Source organism: Eumetopias jubatus, unplaced genomic scaffold, assembly GCF_037043125.1.
Source record: "Eumetopias jubatus isolate StellerSeaLion01/CBP00866 unplaced genomic scaffold, mEumJub1_p1.0 scaffold_1, whole genome shotgun sequence".
Classification (NCBI taxonomy): Eukaryota; Metazoa; Chordata; class Mammalia; order Carnivora; family Otariidae; genus Eumetopias; species Eumetopias jubatus.
In genome coordinates this window covers 52115712-52135547 of record NW_028274807.1, presented here as the reverse complement: position 1 = coordinate 52135547, position 19836 = coordinate 52115712, and the positions used below count along the sequence as shown (strand labels likewise).

General features: G+C 35.3%; 1 protein-coding gene across 6 annotated transcripts in view; it reads left to right on the top strand.

Moving 5' to 3' along the window:
• Nucleotides 1-19836, top strand: part of CBLB (Cbl proto-oncogene B) — a 220016-nt gene that overhangs the window by 139869 nt on the left and 60311 nt on the right. For all 6 annotated transcript variants that reach the window (XR_003611680.2, XR_003611679.2, XM_028119171.2 and 3 more), the window contains exons 11-12: nt 15208-15393; nt 16972-17337. Coding sequence is in view for 4 of the 6 variants with exons in the window: in XM_028119171.2 (XP_027974972.1) it covers nt 15208-15393; nt 16972-17337 (552 nt within the window). In the remaining 2 variants the exon portion in view is untranslated. The remainder of the gene's footprint in view (nt 1-15207; nt 15394-16971; nt 17338-19836) is intronic.

The window sequence follows — 19836 nt, the reverse complement described above, 5'->3', positions numbered from 1 at the left end:
ACATACCTCATGCAGTATTATTAATTTTAATATAATAGTAACATTGATGATTTCAGTGACAGGGCACTGTTCTGGGTTCTTCAGTCCTTGATCTCATCTGATTATTTCACCAACCCAATGAAGAAGCTACTGTTAACTGTCCTGTATTACAAAGGATGAAACTGAGGAAGAGGTGAAATAGCTTGCTTTACCAATACTTTATTCCAACCAATACCAATACTTTATTCCAGATCTTCCTAACTTCAAAAGTCCAGCTGTGAGCCATCACCCAATATGCCTCTTTTGCCCTCTATGCAACATGTCACACACATTGTACTTGATAGAGTGTAACTACCTGTCCTCTGAAGGTCTTTTCAGTTCTATAATGTAATGTATATCATGAATAATGACTGACCCCAATACAATTTTAACCAGAAGTTAAAAATAATTTAAATTTTATCTGTTGATAAAAATATAAAATTCTAAAAATATTTATGCCCTATAAAAATATTTACACCCACCCTTACCTAACGGGTCACCAAAAACCCAAGCAAAATTAAGTTGTGACCTGCCAATTGATACATAATGACTATTAAATCTGTTTTCCGTTATACTAGCCATATGTGGCTAATTCAAATGTAAATTTAAAATAATTAAAGTTTAATAAAATGTTCCTGAGTGCCATTGAACATATTTTAAATGCTCAATAGCTGCTTGTGTCTAGTGGCTACCTATTGACCTGTACAGATATAGAACATTTTCTATAGGTATTGAGATATCTATTATTGATATAATAGAAATATCTATTCTCCAATAGATAATTCTGTTGGACAGAGCTTTCTTAGATCATCCCTGTAGTTTCTTATCGGAAGAAGCTAGGTCTTGATACAAAAGACCTTTCCTTTTAATTTGATAACCTAATGGTCTTAGCTTGGCCTGGATATTTGACAGTGATCTAGCACTGGAATCAACAAGCTGTGGCCTGTTTTTCTTGGCTTGTTTTTCTGTGAGCTACGAATGATTTTACATTTTATATGGCTATATATTTAAATGATTTTTTAAGTACCTACATAATTTCTTTGATTATTTATGTATGTATGTATCTATGTATGCATCTTGGCTTGGCTTGCAAATCCTAAAATATTTACTATATAGCCCTTTAAAAAGATTGCAAGACTCGGGTCTAGGACACAGCAAGCATATACTGAATGCATGAATAGGGAATAACAGAAAAGTCGTTAAGAAACATACAGCAGCTCAAGTAGTTCACATGACCTAGGAGGTAATGTTTCCTAGCTAGGAAAAAGGCATTTCACTTTTCTTTACTAAATGGATTTTCTTCTTTCAGTGATTGATGTCAGGGGAGGAGAGCGGGGTCTTAAGAGGAATTCTTTCAAGAACTCTGTATCCTTTAACGGCTTGCGGGGAACAGTAGCTGCCCTCCAGGAGTTTAGGGAAAGTTGCCATCTTGGTCTGTTTCCCACTGAAGTACATTGAAGCTTGGGCCCTGCTCAGCAGTGGCCCCGACAATCAAAGGGAATCACTGGTGACCTAAGACGTGCAGCAGAATGTTCAGGGTGACTCTCGTGGTCTCCCTACCTCTTCTCACCCAGTCACAAGACCGGGCATGTTCTGTTCTCCCTGGCACACTGGGGAGCTTTCTGTCAGGGAGCTGAGAGGTTTTTACACTGGTCTTCTTTTTAGTTTACCAAGAGAAGACTGGTGGTCTCAGACATTCATTGTACCAGAAGTCCCCCCCTTCAGCGGCTTAGTTGGTAGTCCCTGGGGTCATTTCCTAAAGCGCGACTGCAGATTTCTCTCCTTCTCTCTGGAAGTTGTGAGATATTGGAGAAATTTAAACAACTTGTAATTATTTGTTTGTAAGTTGAAGAGTCGTATTTCAACTAAATGTCTTCATGTGCATTTATCTGCTTCTAGTCAATTAAACAGATTGTAAATTTTATATTTCATAAATCCCTGCCACTTAACTTTCAGTAAAACTTCAATTTTAGTGTAGATGCAAGCATCAGTTCTAATTGGGAAAAACGTTGCTATGACATTATGTTCTTATAGCACTTTATATGTACCTCTGTCTCAGGAGTTACACGAGATTGTTTTGTTTTATTTAGAGGACCGCCTTCTCCATTAGACTATTAATTCTTAAGGCCGGTGTCAATGTCTTCTTTCTTTTTGTGTTTTCCTGGTATGTAAACACATGCAGTAAATATTTATTAAGTGAAATAATAAATGGACATGCATGCTCACATGCTCTTTGAAATCGGTGACCTGATCTAACACATCTTTCTTTATTCCAAACTGAAGACTGCATATAAATGTACAAAATATCAAATTGTAGATTCTATCAGTTCTAACAGCTGAGGTTATAAACAAATATCACACTGTCATTTTGACACAATAGCTCTCTACCTGAATCTTCTTCCTCTGTTTTTTCATTCTTTTGCCTCATTCACTCATTCACTTATTCATTCATTCGTTTTTAAAATATTTCATTCTCTCAACTTCCAGAGTGACTGTAAGTCACTGTCCAGTGGAATGATTCAGTTTTCTTCTATCTGCTATTTCAAATACTCCTCTTTCTCCTGTTTATGAGCAGGTTGACGACTATATTGTGAACTAATTTTTGCCTGTCTTAAACATATCGCATTACTTTAAATTAGTAATGCTTCTATCATAGCATGGAGGACTGAGCTGTTTGTCTATTCCTGTTACCATGGTGATATCCTGTAGCTGGAGTTTATAAATAGTTGCATACTGAACATATAGAATATCTTATTGTTTCTTTTATAAATATATTAATGCTAATCTTACAGAAGCAAACAGAATGTATAAATCTACAATACAGCAGATGGGTTACCATCCTAGAAATAGTCTGTTTTATGTTTTTAACTAGAAGATGTTTTAGATTTTGCTTGAAATTGTACCTCTGCCTGAGTTCTCAAGCTGTCAGAATTTCTAGGATAATTGGATCTGAGTGAGTCCTCAGAGGAAGTCTAGGGTATGATTGGTAAGATCATGTCCTTCTCTCTGACTTCAGTCAGATCAGAGCTAAGAAAAGGTGTCTATTGCCAGTCAGAGTTTTGTTTCATTTTGTTAAAGGTGTAAGGAATCATAAGAGTTCCTCAGCAATTATGTTGATAGAACATATTTTTCACCTGATACGTAAAATTACAAACAAAATAAAAATTTGCGTTCAAAAATGAAGATGTTGACAGACCAAGTATATGAACTGAGATTAATTCCTTGGGTCTTAACCGTTACATTTTCTTGAAATCATATTTAAAATTTTAATGAATGGCCATGTAAAGAGAAATACAGGTGTGACGAGGGATCAAGGGAGTCATTCTTTTATCCTTTTTTGTACATTCTCCTAATGTTGCCATCATCGGTTAAAATACATATTACTCAAAAACAAATGATGTAATATATGGTGATTAACATAACAATAAAAAATTTAAAAAATACATATTACTAATTAAAAACTTGATATATTACCTAATTCTTGCTTTTCCCCAAAATAATGTGTGAGGAAAGGACCCATGGTATTCCTGATCCTGAGGACAGAGTTATGTGCATACTTCAGTGTCTTTAGGAAAATGTTGCCTTTTTAATGTGACTGAGGTTCCAGCCACAGATCTCAGGTCTACGTGGGAGTAATAAAGATAAAACTTACAACAAAAATGAAATACAAAAATAACAATAGACATTCAAAATATAGGACATGGTTCTCAACTGCAGGCCGGTCTACCTCCTGAAGGTATTCAGAAATATGTGAAGACATTTTGCTTTTCACGGTGACTCAGGGGTGGGAGAAACCTATGGCATTTAGTGGCCGGTGAAATGAGACCTCCAGCAAGCCATGGAACGGTCCCACCCAGGAAGAATTATTCTGCTCACATGCCAGAAGTCCTCACCTCCCCCACTGGGCAGTGCGGGTAGTCCTGGGTGACAGTAGCCATGCAAAGTCAACAGGTTCCTTTGCCATTTAACTTCATTCTGTTTACTGATTTTCCTAGAGCTCTCCGTACAAAACAGTAGCATTTTTTTATATCAGTATGGGATTAACCGAGGGAAAATCTGCCTTGTCCAAGGCCTATAAGAAGTTATAGGTGACTGCAGAGACGTTACAGATTCCTTTAAAATGGTTTAAATAATGAGTAGTTTAGGAGAAGCAAGCACTTGAACACCTGTACCTCATTTGAGTCAGCCTCCTTGTGGTAGGTAGACAGGAGACCAGATGCTGTGCCTTGCTCTCCTAGCCCTTGCCCTTCTTTTCCTTCCCAGAGACTTACATAGTGCCTAACACACAGTACGTCACTGAGAAGGGGTTCTTGTGTTTTCTTTTGTTTTGTTTTGTTTTCACTGAATGATCAGTAGTGACAGTGAAGAACAGTCCTCTTAAGGTCCCTGGAGTCCAGCATCCTGGGTTTATGTTCTACTTAATCTCGATGTGCCTTGCATTGGTTAGTTAACCCCCTGTGCCTCAGTGACCTCGTCTGTGAAACCCTACTCAGAGTAAATGAGTTAATGTGTATAAGGCCGTTGGAGCAGTGCTGGTACATAGTAAATGTTAAGTATTAGCTGTTACTAACATTATTTTGTAGAGTGTTATTTAAGACGAGATACTGCTGTGCTTCTGAGAATTAAATATCAGTATTTTTGAGATGTCTATGGAAAGTTTTTTTTTTTTTCTCTTAGGTGCTGTTAGCTGTCATCATTTAGAAAGAACTAGACACCAAAACTGTGTTGGTTTGGCAAGCAGTTGATTGCATTTCTTTGCTATATTAATATCTACATTGTTATGATTTCATGGCATGGCCACAGTAAAATAATTTATCATAAAATCATCCTTTAGGTTTAAAACTCAAAGAAAATGCAAAGTTGCCCTCATTTCAGCTGAAATACTGTTTTAATCACTAAATAATTTAGATAAGCTTACAATAGTCTTGTTTTCCACATAAGCAAATTGAAATAATTAAGTAGTTTCTAAAGTACAGTGAAGAGCTACAGTAACTCAATACTACTTGTTTGTTGTTCAAACCAGCTGTACCTGGTCTTTTGCAAAGCAGTGTGGGTTTCACTTGAGGGCATTTTTCAGGGACTGAAATTTATTCCTTTAATCCCCAGAATGTTCTTGTTTCTCAACCATTTTTATGGAAATATTTCTGAATTATATGTCACCCTTCCCTGACTTTTCAAAATTGGTTATGCAGCTGAGTGAATCAAAGGGCATAAGAAGCCATTACAGTCAGCCTGAGGTACTTCTTGAAGCTTACATTTGCTATGGATTTCGGGGCGGGGGGGGCTTTGCACAAAGAGAGGAGAGCCATACATTTAAATTAAAATCACATACAATATTTGGATCAGGATGCAAAATTCATATAGATGTTTAAAGTAAAATATAAACTTCAAAGAAATTTCAGGGCTATGAAGGCTGGTCCCAAGCCAGGGGATTAGGTCCTCAAAACAGGAATTTCCAGGGGAAGCAGCATAGATCAGCATAGTTAACAGTGTTTAAGGTTTTAATGGAGCAGCGTCTCTGAGGTTACTTCACTTGTCAGGCTGTTTGCACTTCTTTAAATGTGCAATTTTATCAACCACCTCCCCGTCAAACCTCAGGGAAGGCAACTCTTCCTCTACTCAGTAGCTCTCCAGGGTTAAGTTTCTAACCCTTTACCTCTTCTTCACTGCTTCTAATTTGTAGTATCTAAAAATTTCTGGAGGTTGTTAGTGGAATGTAAACAATAATAATAATTTAAAATAGCGCACCTCATTTTATACACAAATCAAATACCTGCGTGCTTAGTGAGGTAACAAGGCGCTTTACATTATGTTCTTATAGAAAAAAATGCAGCAGAAATTTTCCCCCTCTTTAGAGGACTTTTTTTGGGGTGGGGAGGCTGGTTGTTTTTTTGTTTTGTTTCATTTCTGTATTTTAGACTTTTAGAGTGGTTTTATTTATTTATTTATTTTTCTCATAAACTTTTGTTTTAATGGGTCTCAAAATTCTGTGACAGATTTTTGGTCAAGTTGTTTCCATTAAAAAGTACTGATTTTAAAAACTAATAACTTAAAACTGCCACACACACACACAAAAACCAAATGGTCCACAAAACATTCTCCTTTCCTTCTGAAGGTTTTATGATGCACTGTTACCATTAACCAATCTTTTACTATTAAACTTAAATGGCCAATTGACACAAACAATTCTGAGACCGTTCTTCCACCACTGATTAAGACTGCGGTGGCAGGTGTTGGGGATAATATTCATTTAGCCCCCTGAGCTTTCTGGGCAGACTCGGTGACCTTGCCAGCTCCAGCTGCCTTCTTGTCCGCTGCTTTGATGACACCCACAGCAACCGTCTGTCTCATGGCAAAAGTGAAGGGAATATACAGAGATTTCTCACATACCCCGTCCCCGTACATGTGTAGTAGCTTCCCCCGTGATCAACATCCCCCATCAGAGGGACACATTTGTTACAATTGATGAACCTACATTGATACATCATTATCACCCAGAGCCCATGGTTTCCATTAGGGTTCACTTTTGGTGTTATACATGGCTACAGTTTTAGACAAATGTATTATGACACATTTCCACTATAATAGTATCATGCAGAGTATTTTCACTGCCCTAAAAATCCTCTGTGCTCTACCTTTTCTAGAATGTCATATAGTTGGAATCATACACTACATACTTTCTCAGATTGGTTTCTTTCAATGAGTAATATACACTTAGAGTAGGTTTAGTTTTCTAAGACCACTAAACTGTCTTCCAAAGTGGCTGTATCGTTTTATATTCACACCAGCAATGAATAAGAGTTCCCGTTGCTCCACATCCTCTCCTGCATTTAGTGTTGTCAGTGTTCTTGATTTGGACCATCAAAGAAGTATATAGTGGTATCTCATTGTTTTAGTTTACATTTCCCTGATGATATATGATGAGGAGCATCTTTTCTATATGCTTATTTGCCATCAGTATATCTTTGGTGAAGTCTCTGTGATGGTATTTGGCCCATTTTTTAATCCAGTCATTTTCTTATTGTTGGGTTTTAACAGTTTTTTGTATATTTTGGATAACAGTCCTTTACAGATGTGTCTTTTCCAAATATTGTTTCCTAGTTTGTAGCTTGTCTTTTTATTCTCTTGATGGTTTTTTATACAGAGCAGAAATTTTTAATTTTAGTTATGTCTAATATAACCAGTTATTTCTCTCATGGATCACGCCTTTGGTGTTGTATCTAGAAAGTGATCACCAAACCCGAGGTCATCTTTATTTCTCCTGTTTATCTTCTGGGGGTTTTATTAACTGTTGTGAATGGAGGTATAAAGTCTTTGTCTTTTTTTTTTTTGCATGTGGATGTGCATTTGATTCAGCACCATTTGTTGAAAAGAGTGTCTGCCCCACTGTATTACCTTTGCTCTTTTGTCACAGATTAGTTGACCGTTTTTCTTTGGGTCTATTTCTGGGCCCTTCATTATGGTCCATTGAAGTATTTGGCTACTCTTTTGACAATTCCACAGAGCCTTGATTGCTGTAGCTTTATAGTAGGTGTTGAAGTCAGGTAGTGTCAGTCCTCCAACTTTGTTCTTCTTCAGTATCATGTTGGTTTATTTGTGGTCTTTTGTCTCAGTATAAACTTTAGAAGTTTGACGATACAAACAAAATAACTTGCCCAGATTTTGATTGGAATTGCATTGAATCTGTAGATCAGATTGGGAGGACTTCTCTTTTACCCTCAGTTTCTCCCTAAATTGCTACAGATTAAAGCTTCTGGAAGTAGGACTGTGGATAAACAGGGCATGATTCTATTGCTTTTACATCACATTCCTCATATAAGTTTTGTTTATTACCTAAAAAAAATGGTACAGGTATTCCAAAATAGATAACATTAAGTCATAACTTCACATGAATCAGTGCATGTGTGTGTGATAAATGTTTTTGTAATGGATACCCTCAGAATAGTATTCAGTATAGGCTGTTCTTTAAAAGACTCTAGGTTTTATGTTCACAAATTAACATGAGAAAAGAACCAAAAGGATAGTTAGCAGCAAGGAAACTATACTTAAAATATTATATTTTAATGATAAAAGTTTTCTTAGTGTCCTTCATTAATTTTCCTGCATTTAGGGAAAACATTGACCTTCTAAGAGTTCTTCTCATCATCCTTATAATATGTGGATCTACCCTGTTCAGTTATGAAAATTCATTAAGTAAAAATCTTGTTAGAAATATTATAAAATTGACTTTGATTATCTTTGGGATTGTGAGTACTCTCATCTTATTAGTAATTGGAGAGGTTTTCTCTTGTCCTGTTTTTAATAATAGCCTGCCTGGGTTTGAGGTTTCTTACCAAATGTTTTGCCATTTCCATAATAATGGATCTTATTAAAGGTTTTATAAAATTGCTTTTGAAAAGGTGTGGATAAAATGAAGAGTGACTAAAATAGAATGAATCCCCGACTATTATTGGTAATTGCTGAGCGTCCTGAGATGGGCTTTTGACTACTTTACTTCTTAGGCCTTTTCTTTCAGGATTTTCTGTTAAAATTACAAATTCGGATTTCCCTATTCATTATGGTGGTCATTAGCATCCTATTCTGAGTGCTAAAGAATTCTGTAAAGTTTGTTAGAGAAATAAAGAATAGCATTTATTCATTTCAGGAAGCAAAGGGCTAGGAAAAATTGGTAAGTATGCAGACATAAAAGAATCAGATGTGGTCTTTAAATTTCTAGAGCACCAGGATTCCAATTTGTTAAAGACGTACTCATCGCTACCGGTATTAAAGAACTTAGGAGAAATTGTTAGGATAGATGAATATGCTGGTATGATGGTAATACAGACAGGAGTTTAGGTGCTCAGCTTTTGTATTTTGAAAGGAGCTGAAATGAAAAAAGATAATTTATTCTAAAGTTTTGAAAGCAAGTGTAATAGGAGAAAAAAGTGAGAATTACCCAAAATCAAGATAAAGGAATGAAATTATAAAAATCAACCATTCTGTAATATGCAAGCATGGTTCCATCTTCCCAACTCTTGTAGTTGCATTTATGTAAATGGTTGTTTTATATTGTGCAGTAAATTCTGTACAGTTAATTCCATGTTCATATCCCACTTCCTATACTTAACTAGTTAATTTTTCCATAGCTTTCCATTTCTTTATCCTAACTTAATAGGGTAGACAGATAATGATAGAGTGACCAAGAAAGGACTCCATTTAAGGCAGTGGCAGATTGGACATGATCTTTTGAAGTATCCCTTGATAACTATGCCTTCTTATTGCACTAATTAGATTTTATTTATTCATTAGGAGATTAAAACCGTAAGAACAGAGGTAGAGTCTCTACCATAAAATAATGAAGAAAATAAATTAAACTGGGAAAAAATTATTTATAATAATTATAACATAATAGAGGTTCACTATCCTAATAAATCGTTCATACCAATCAATGAGAGGTACCTAAGAGAATATAATATAGATAATGAGACAAAGAACATGCAAAGCCAGTAAGCCAAAGAAGAAATACACATGGCAAAAAATGTTACATTCTTTTCTAATTATTAAAGCAGTTCAAAGTGAAACATCAGCATGTGCTACTAAAATGCCAGTCAACTATTGAAGTAAACAAATCCAAAACTAAAAATACTTTATGCTTTTGAGGTTTGTGCAGTGGTAACCATCACACATAACTGGTAGAAGAATAAATTATTTTTACCATCTGGACAGCAAAAAGTCTTATGCATATTCATAAACTTTTACCTAGTTTAGTTATGAGCCTATTATCCTATGCTCAAAACATCCTGTGATTCTGCCCTTAAAAATTAAAATGCATGTCAACTATAGTCAAATGAAAAGTTTTTTTAATTAAATAAAGTCAAAGTCTCTACAAAAAATTTAAAATGTGTATGACCAAAGACTTTTTTATATTACTACTTTATAATAGAAAAAAAATGAGAATAGCCCAAGCGTTCATGGCAGGAAATGATTATGTAAATTGTTGGTATATCCATATAATTCACCCTTTAAAATTATATTCATGAAGAATGTTTAATGGCAGCTAGAATTCCTTTGCTATAATACTGTTAGCCAATATAGAGTAGATTAAAAACGTGTATATGTGATTAGGAAACATCACCAATGGCTGTGTGTACATGTCCTCAAAACCTCTTTATATTTTCCTATAATTCCAAATTTTATGTAGTGAATTATGTTCTTTAAAATGAGGAAAAAAAGTGGAACGGTGAACGGTGTGTCGTGTCCTTGAGGACACAAGGAGATGAGCATGAAAATCAATACAACTTATTTATTATGGTGAACAGTTTGACAACATACATATTCCTAAACCTGTTAACCTCCGCTTTACTACTTTTGCTCTTATTATTTATTTCTATATTTAAGATGCTCTCCAGATCAATATGAAAAAAAAAAAATTATCGGGGCACCTGGGTGCTCAGTTGTTAAGCGTCTGCCTTTGGCTCAGGTCATGATCCCAGGGTCCTGGGATCCAACCCCACATCAGGCTCTCTGCTCGGCAGTAAGCCTGGTTCTCCCTCCCCCACTCCCCCTGCTTGTGTTTCTGCTGTCGCTCTCTCTCTCTCTCTCTCAAATAAATAAAATATTTTTTTAAATTTTATGTTAAATTCTAGAAGTTTGTGCTAATGATCAGAATTAATAACAGCAAATAATCCAAATGACATTTTTGACTTTTGAATGCATTGTAAGACTTTAGTCTAATTATTCATTTAGATATTTGATTTTGTTTAGGCTGATAGTGAGAGGAATTGTCTAGGACAAAACAAAAAATAAGGGTGGGAACCTTTTCTTTAAGGATATCTCTAATAGAATTATCTTTTGGTAGTGAAGATGAGCAAACTTTGGAACTTTGGAGATGTAATAGGCTGCATTTTATCACTTCTATATCAAAAGAGTCAATACTCCTAATTATATCATCCAAATAAAAATTAAATGTTTTGTGGCAGCTTTTATTTCATATTTCGTTTAATTTTTTTAACCCATAATGTCTCCATGAAATGGATTAACCTTTTTGTAATCTACAGGTAACAATATTAACAGGTGGGCAATTTGTGCAAGACAGTGTGGCATTTTAAAGGTCTAGCTGAAATTCAAACATTACATCTAGAAAATATACATGGATGAAGTCAGATTATATGTCTAATATGGTCATTGTTTTTTATAATTAGTTGGCTTTAGAACTTCAGTGTGACAGTTAGCCACACTTGAAATTCACATATTCCAATCAAGTGTATCCCTAGCAATGAAAATACGTAACTGTTATTATTCAGGATTAATAAACGTTTTCCTACTCTTCTCCTCAAGAAGTTTTATATACGTGTACTAAATCTGCATTTCTATACAGAATGGAGATGGTAGCAATTTTGAGGAATATTGGACACATCAGTAAGAGGTGGTTAAGTTAGCATAGTTCAGTCTTAGAATTGAAGCTCGAACCAGAGAATAAGTTGAGGTTTGTTGTTTGTTGTTGCTGTTTTCCCCCACAGCCCCTTTTATCACACATCAGAAGTAGAGAAGAGTAAATGGCCGGAGTGATCTTGGGATGGGGATTAGACCTGTGGAAGAAGACACAGGAGGAAGAGCTGAGGGAAATGTCTGATGGTAAAAGCTATTTGGGAAATAGTATAAATCGGCAGGCTAAAGATGACTGGCCACATGCTTTTGTCACTGCTCAGTTTTAAAGGCATCCGTCGTTCCTCCCTATGTAGGGGGAGATTCTGATACTGTAGAATCACAGTCCTTTAAAAGACCATTAAATATTCAAACATTGTATAGAGATAGAGGTATAGTTTAAAGGAGAAGTAATTTTAGATCTCCATTAAATCACTCTCTTTGCTTCTTTTTATTTTCAGAAGGGAAAAAGGGGCCAACTTTTCATTCTTCTCATTGAGTTGATAAGTTTTGATGTCATGAATTTTTAACGCCTCATTTAAGAATTTAATTATGAGCTGGGGTGTGAAGCATTGTGTTAGGTGTCTTTTCTCCTTAGACTATCAAATAGGAAGGAAAAATGGTGATTATTCAAATAAATTAAAAGTGGCTATTTATGTAACCATCTACTAAAACTGCCTACTACGAATGTTTACAGATGTTATAGTTAGCAATGAATTTTGCCAGCAATAAAAGTTAATGCAAAGTTTCAGTACTCTTGATTACAAAATTGTTCATAGAGAGAGCAAAAGGTTCAGCAAAGAATAATGCATTATTAATCTAAAGGGCATTGTTAATTTATCTATTCTTACATGGGGATTTTACTCTAATTCAGGGGAACTCAGGAAAATAATAAATTATAGTAAATTTAGTCCACATAATCAACAAAGATGAAACGTTCTTTTTTTCTTCACATACAAATATATCCTCCATAAAATCTAAGTCAACTTACAGATATTGTAATGCTTCACAATGATTTAGTTTTTCAGGAGGATGGTATGTAATCACCTTGAGAGTACAATATGAATTGTCTTTAAGCAAGGTCTGCTTCCAATTATATTCACGAAGCTGTTGAGAGTATGCTTATCTGGAAGTATCTAGAAGTTCAAGATTATTGCTGCACCACACACATGGGTTTGGATGTTTCTCCTGAGGATTTTCAGTATACCTTTTCAATGTCTAACAGTTCACTCATTTCATATCAAATCCATCCCTTTATTTAAACATATTAGGAATTTGATAACTTTAAATAATAATTAAAGCAGAAGTCAAGGTCTAATAGCGATGGTGGGCTGTTGGCTGTGTCAGAATTCTTTTCAGGTAATGAAGGAAGCAGGAAGAGAGTTGTGGAAGAAAAGTGCTCAGAGGGGCAGAGGTTTTATTCAGCAATCTGCTTTGTGTGCACCTAGCACTGAAAACTTTCTCTGCTAACAACTGAATGGATAAAGTGCTATGTATTCACTTTCTGTGTGTGTGTGTGTGTGTGTGTGTGTGTGTGTGTGTGTGGTTTGGAATAGGAACTGTGGATAGTTTTGCTTCTTGAGTCTGTTTTGTAAAGGACATAACCAGATCAACAAAGCATTTTTATCAGGTGATGGTTTGCTAATTCTCAGAGAATGTAATTTATCCTAATGGGAACTGTGGAGAATTAGAGATCTGTGATACTAAAATATTGTGATACTGTGATACACATAGTTTACATCAGGAATTCTTTCTGTTATGTGTATGATCATTTTTGGATAATTTTTATCCCAGAAGCTTCAAATTCCTGACCATATGAGGCTCCATGGCTTTTTGGGTAGAATTGTCATTTTATTAAGAATCACTGGCTGCATTAAAATCAGTTTATTGTTACTACAGAGTTTCTACTTTTTCTCTTTTAATTTAGTAACAATTGAGTTGTTTTTTTTTTTTTTTTGCCTTATTGCAGAGTGAGAAATATAAAAAAGAATAATGGAAGTACTAAAAAGAATAAAAGGTTCTTAAAATTGTCATGTAAAATTATGGGTAAATTTGTTGACCTATTTTAGTTATTTGGCACCCTTCAGAGAAGCAGAGACTTGGCAGTTTAGCAATGTCATGACAATATTCAGGTATATCTGAGGTATGGTCTAGAAGATTTTGTGTAGCCACTCAAAATTATTTTTAAAGAAGCCTCAGGGCGCCTCGGCGGCTCAGTCAGTTAAGCATCCTTCTCTTGGTTTTGGCTAAGGTCATGATCTCTTAGGTCCTGAGATCAAGCCCTGCTTTGGCCTTTGGGAGTTGGTTTGAAGATTCTCTCCCTGTGCCCCGCCCCCCACTCTCTCTGTCTCTAATAGATAACAAATCTTTAAAAAAAATAAAAGAAGCCTTTACAGTGGGGCCCATAATTCCCCACCTTAAGTTTGGTCTGTGCATAGTGACTTCCTTGCAGAGAGTATAGTATAGTGTGGACAGGGGGAGAAAAAGGGAGTAACTTGACAGGGAAGAGACCTTGACAGATAGCACCTTAGCCATGTAATCAAGGTCAGCATCAACAATGATGAATCATATTGATGGTGTGGACCCTTGATATGATGTGGTTAAAATATTACTTGACCTTCATCTTCCTTCCAAAGCCCCATAGTCCTAGTCTAATCATGAGAAAAACACAAGACAAACCCCGGTTTTAGTTAATTAGAAAAAGCCTTACACAATGTAACTAAGTGTGGATGTGAACACAAATCTATCGTCCCCTCTCAGATAAAGACAGAATGGCTAAATCTTTGTCACTGTTGCTACAGCTCCAGTTAAATTATCAATTGTTGACATCGACTGCTCTTATATAGGTGAGTAATGTTAGGAGGAAAATAGGTTAACAATAAGCTTAACACTCTAAAAATACTAGCATTAGGAAACAGATGACTATCAAAGCATAGTAGGTATAAAAATCAAACCTAGATCTCCAAAGAGCTAGTAACTTGCCTTGAAAAGGAAACTGCCTGATATTTCATAGCAGAATATTGTTTACCTTGGTAAGGCTATTTGATTAATTGGTATGGTTTTTATATGAAATCACAATCAGGTTATGTCACATTAAAAGAAAAATTCCAAGATAAAAAAAGGTTACACATGTATAAATCAAAGTACTTGTTACTGGCTTTTCGATGCCATTTTATCTAGAAGAGAAAGTAGAAAACCTTTAGTAGCAAAGAAAAACATTTAACTTGAGGATTTCTTTTCCATGTGAAGTCTTGGGGAAAAAACAGTTGGGCTGTTTTTATTTTAAATACACATTTTTATTTGTTAAACCCTGACTGATTTAATAGGTTTTACAAAAGTAGGCTATGCACTGGATACATATTTTGTATGGAACAAAATGACTTCTAAGTTCTAGAATATACTATAAGTCAAAGATTTAAAGAAAACTCCATAGTCTAGAAACCAAGAACAATGCATTTCTGCATTGTATATTTCTGGCTTCCTCATAAAATGTGGACGAGCTTCTGTGGTAAATGTTTGCATTTGATTGTTTTTAAACTATGCTTTTGCACTTCTTTTTTCCTAGACCTTGTCTGCAATATGTAGGAGAAACTTACCCATTTATTCTTTACATAATATTGCCCTTGAGGGACAATGTGAGCACTTTCCATCTATTAATCAGAGTAAACTGAGTTTAACAGATGTTCAATGGCAGACACCTTCTCAAACCAAATGTCTTCCTTAAGAACTGAAAGGCAGACACTTTCCATATCACATCACCATCATCTTTCGTCTTCTCTATTCCAGTGCACTGACAGGCAGAATTCACCAGTCACATCACCAGGATCCTCTCCCCTTGCACAGAGAAGAAAGCCACATCCAGATCCTCTCCAGATCCCACATCTAAGCCTGCCACCAGTACCTCCTCGCCTGGATCTAATTCAGAAAGGCATTGTCCGGTCTCCCTGTGGCAGCCCAACTGGTTCACCAAAGGTAAACGGATTTTATTAGGAACACAGATAATTTAAGTAACACTTACTGGTTGCTCAGGTTCCTTTGAATTCCATTCCTTGCATTTCTTGTGTTCTTAATTGTTTATGAAGAACTTTGTTGTGTTTCTCATTTTGCTTATGGTGAGCCCACTATCATATTTTTGCTTTATTACTATAGAAGTTACATAATTTTTCAGAGAAAGCATATGTCTAGATCTCCCTGATTTGCAAAAATGCATAAAGAGTAAATATGGTTATTCTGTAAGATGGATTTCAAAAGTCATTATATGCATTAAAATAAATTGCATGCCCTTATCAAATGATATTTTACACTCATTTTCATCGTGTCATGACAAGAAAAAATGTGATGGAGGTATATTTGCATAAGGGCTTACACTGTGATAAATTATCACCCATGTTTCAAGGTGACTCAGGGAATTATTTGTATAGTACTTTTTATACCTGAAGGGATTAATTACAAAGAATTACAGTATTTGTGAAGTAATCACATTACTCTTTAATATTAAAGACATAATTCTAACTGTGTAAATCTAAGTCCATGATTTGTTTTAGTTTTGTGAGGACTTTTTTTTCCAAATTCGATAAGGGCATATTTTGCTTTATTAAATATAAGACTTAAAAAGTTAATTCCATTTGGTAATATGCTCTAGAGTCTAAAATGAGTCAGAAGCACAATATTTTAGTAGGAGTTGATTGTTCTCAATTATAGTTAACTTTGTTTTGAGATCAGATTAAGACTTTTTAGGATTGTATTTAGTTAGAATTATGTAAACATATAGCACATTCCATTTTTTCTGTAATATTCTCTAACCATAAAAGCACAAAATCATTCATCGGATGAACCATGTAAATAAAAATAAAACCATGACAATCACATAGATTCAATTTAGGTGCATGTACCTTCATATTTCCAGATGGAAATTAGACCGATATTTTTTCATTTTAAGGATCCATACAAATTCAGATAGGTTCTACAAATAATGCTGCTCTGTTATTTATGATTTTCCACTCTTCTGGTAATAACTGGTAAAACACAGGACCAGAGCAAATTTGCCCCTTATCAGTTGCTTTATGTTGCAGTAGCAAATATGAAAATGGCAGAACCAGCACTTTCATTCTTTCAGAGATACTACAAATCAAGTTGCTCTTTCAAAAAAGCAAAACAACAGCAACTTTGATAGTTTTCTTTCTCTCTCCTAAATTGGGTAAAGGTGCAAATAAACTAAGGACTAAATATTATTTTTAGTCAGTCAAAATCATCACATAATTTTGATATCTGCTACTTTTTCCTGTAGAGTCTTTATAGTCCTGAACAGTCAAGTTTATGTATTCATTTTCTACAAAAAATTCTAATGAGATATATTTGTGTAAGCTTTTCATTAATTTTTTAAAATGTCGTTAATTGATGATAAAAAGAAACATTAAAAGATGACATAGGAATCTAATGAAATTCCATTATGGCTTAGAAAACAAAAGTGATAATAGACTAGTCTGGAAATCATTTTTCAGTGTATGGTTCAACTTCTAATTTATTTTTTTTCCCATTGTATCTCTTCAGTCTTCTCCTTGTATGGTGAGAAAACAAGATAAACCACTCCCAGCGCCACCTCCTCCCTTAAGAGATCCTCCTCCACCTCCACCTGAGAGACCGCCCCCAATCCCACCTGAAAATAGAGTGAGTCGTCACTTCCATCACGTGGAAAGTGTGCCTTCCCGAGACCAGCCAATGCCTCTTGAAGCCTGGTGCCCTCGGGATGTGTTTGGAACTAATCAGTCAGTGGGATGTCGGCTCTTAGGGGATGGCTCTCCAAAGCCCGGAATCACAGCAAGTTCAAATGTAAATGGAAGGCCTGGTAGAATGGGCTCTGACCCAGTGCTTATGCGGAAACACAGACGCCATGATTTGCCTTTAGAAGGAGCCAAGGTAAGAAAGAAGCAAAACAGAAGTTAAACAGTCTTCTCAAACTCTTCTGATAGGAGGTAGAATAAAAGGTTGGGCAGTGGTTTTTGGTTTTTTGTTTTTTTTGTTTTGTGTGTGTGTGTGTGTGTGTGTGTGTGTTTTTGCCTGGTGTGGCACTTCCCTGAAGGTCTTTAATTATCTCCAAGTTATAAATAATCAGAAGCTCATTAAAACTTAAAAGAAGTCAGGAAGAAGGTTCTAAGTAATGATTTAATTTTAACGTGAAGACACTAGATCATTAGCAGGAGATTTATTTCACCTTCCCTTGTTTCATCTGCCAAAACTTTTTCCTATTAATAACTTTTTGGTGGGAGAATGAGCACCGTTGTTTTTTGTTTTGTTTTGTTTGTTGTTGTTGTTGTTGTTAACTCACCTGGTTCTACCTAGTCTAAAAAAAAGTTGATTATAGCGTATCATAAATCGGCCATTGAAATTGTTGCCAAGGACAGCCACCTTGTGAGTCCAGGTAAAATGAACTTCTCCCATACATAAAGACAGCACTTCCAGGTCACTCTTACAGAGCAAGCTGTTTCTCCATAAAACTGAAAGAGAATGTCACACATGTTGAGCTCTAACTTGAAAGATATCACCACCATCATTTATAGATCCAGGAAAGAATTTAAGTTTATAGGGAACCAAAGAGGCAGCAGCAGAAATCATTGAGTTTAGAATTCTTGGTAGGCCCTTGGCAGAGTTGTACTATAATATTTTCTGGTATTTGCTTCCATGATATTTTTGGCTCTGAGATCAGATGGTTGCCATCTTCCCTCAGCTGAAGGAGGCTTTGCCTCTTTTGAGGACTGTAATATTAAAGTGATGCCTCCCTATTGATCTTTAATTGTTATTTTAGGAGAGTAATAAATTCCTTTAAAATAATGGTTTGCATTGATGAATTCACCATAGATTCAAGAAAAAAAGAAATGTGAAGTACGACACATGTATTCAACTTGTGTGTGTGTGTGTGCCTGCACATATGTACTGTGCACATGTGCTCTTGTGCCAAGCTTAAGTGATAATGAAAACTTTGTTTAATAATATTTAACTTCAGAGGTGCTAGGGTAGCCAGGATATGAAGAGTCAAAATGTCTAGTGTGGCATTCAAAACAAAGGGGAGGAATGCTGGGAGTTTGCCATGACTCTTTGTCTGTGACTCACCTCGGTACCTTCAGTACTTTAAATATATCATCTGTTTTAAATATGAAGGTCTCTAAAGGTTTCCCCCAAGGTCATCTAAACATGTAAATGGAAGAAAAAGTATTTATAAAAGCATTTTTATAATGTTTTCTGAAAATGGAGTGCTTATCATCATCAAATGTATATTTCCACAACCTAGAATCTGGATTGGAGGGATCTGCTGGGTTGTTTTTTTTTTTTTTTTCTTTTTTTCCTTTAGCCTCTGTTACTTTTCATTCATACCTGATCATACTTGTCTTCAGAAGAGTGTTGGAATGAGCTCTGACACGAATTGACTGGTTATATCTCGCAACACAGTACAATTTATTTCTTGAATGGACTTTGGAAAAACTTATAGTAATTATCCTAAGCCCATTCATTGAAGACCTCCTATTTCTGGATTCTTTTACATAATATGTTATACAGTTTTAGCATTAATATAAACCTGCCCTTCTAAGCCCTAGAACATACTGGCTATTAATTTTTGTGTGGAAGGTTACCACTTTTTAAATTGGTGTTATAATTTCTTAGGTTATAGGTATGAAATTTTATTATGTTAACTATTAGGTATGAAATATTAGTGGTGACTTCAGTTTTGAAGATTCCTTTAAATGTTTTCTATGTGAACTTTTGTGTCCTGACCATTGGTACATATTAATATCCTAGAGAACATTGAGTAAATTGCACAATATCTCATAGTGAAAGCTGGATTTTAATCTTGTTTAGTTCTGGCTAAATAATCCTCATTAAGATTCTTTAAGGTCGGGGAGCCTGGGTGGCTCATTTGATTAAGTGACTGCCTTCAGCTCAGGTCATGATCCTGGAGTCCCGGGATCGAGTCCCGCATTGGGCTCCCTGCTTGGCGGGAAGCCTGCTTCTCCCTCTGACCCTCTTCCCTCTCATGCTCTCTCTCTCTCATTCTCTCTCTCTCAAATAAATAAATAAAATCTTAAAAAAAAGATTCTTTAAGGTCTAATCTCATATGTTATATGTATTAATAAATGCAATGTTTATATTCTCAAAGTTGATTTCATGTTATAACCAGTTTTAACCAAAATTAGACTTCTAAGATTTATGATTTCAGTCTAGTTGTTCAACTTCTATGGTGTATTATAAAGAAGGACTTACATATAGTTAATGTAATAAATAATGTAAAAGAGATGTCTCTTCTTCTCTTTTATTATCTTTATGAAGGAACTTCAGTAGACCACAAAGTACATCATAATTTACATACAGTAGAAAAAACCTAACTCCTCTTCTCATTTCACTGTTGCAAAATCTAAGAGACTG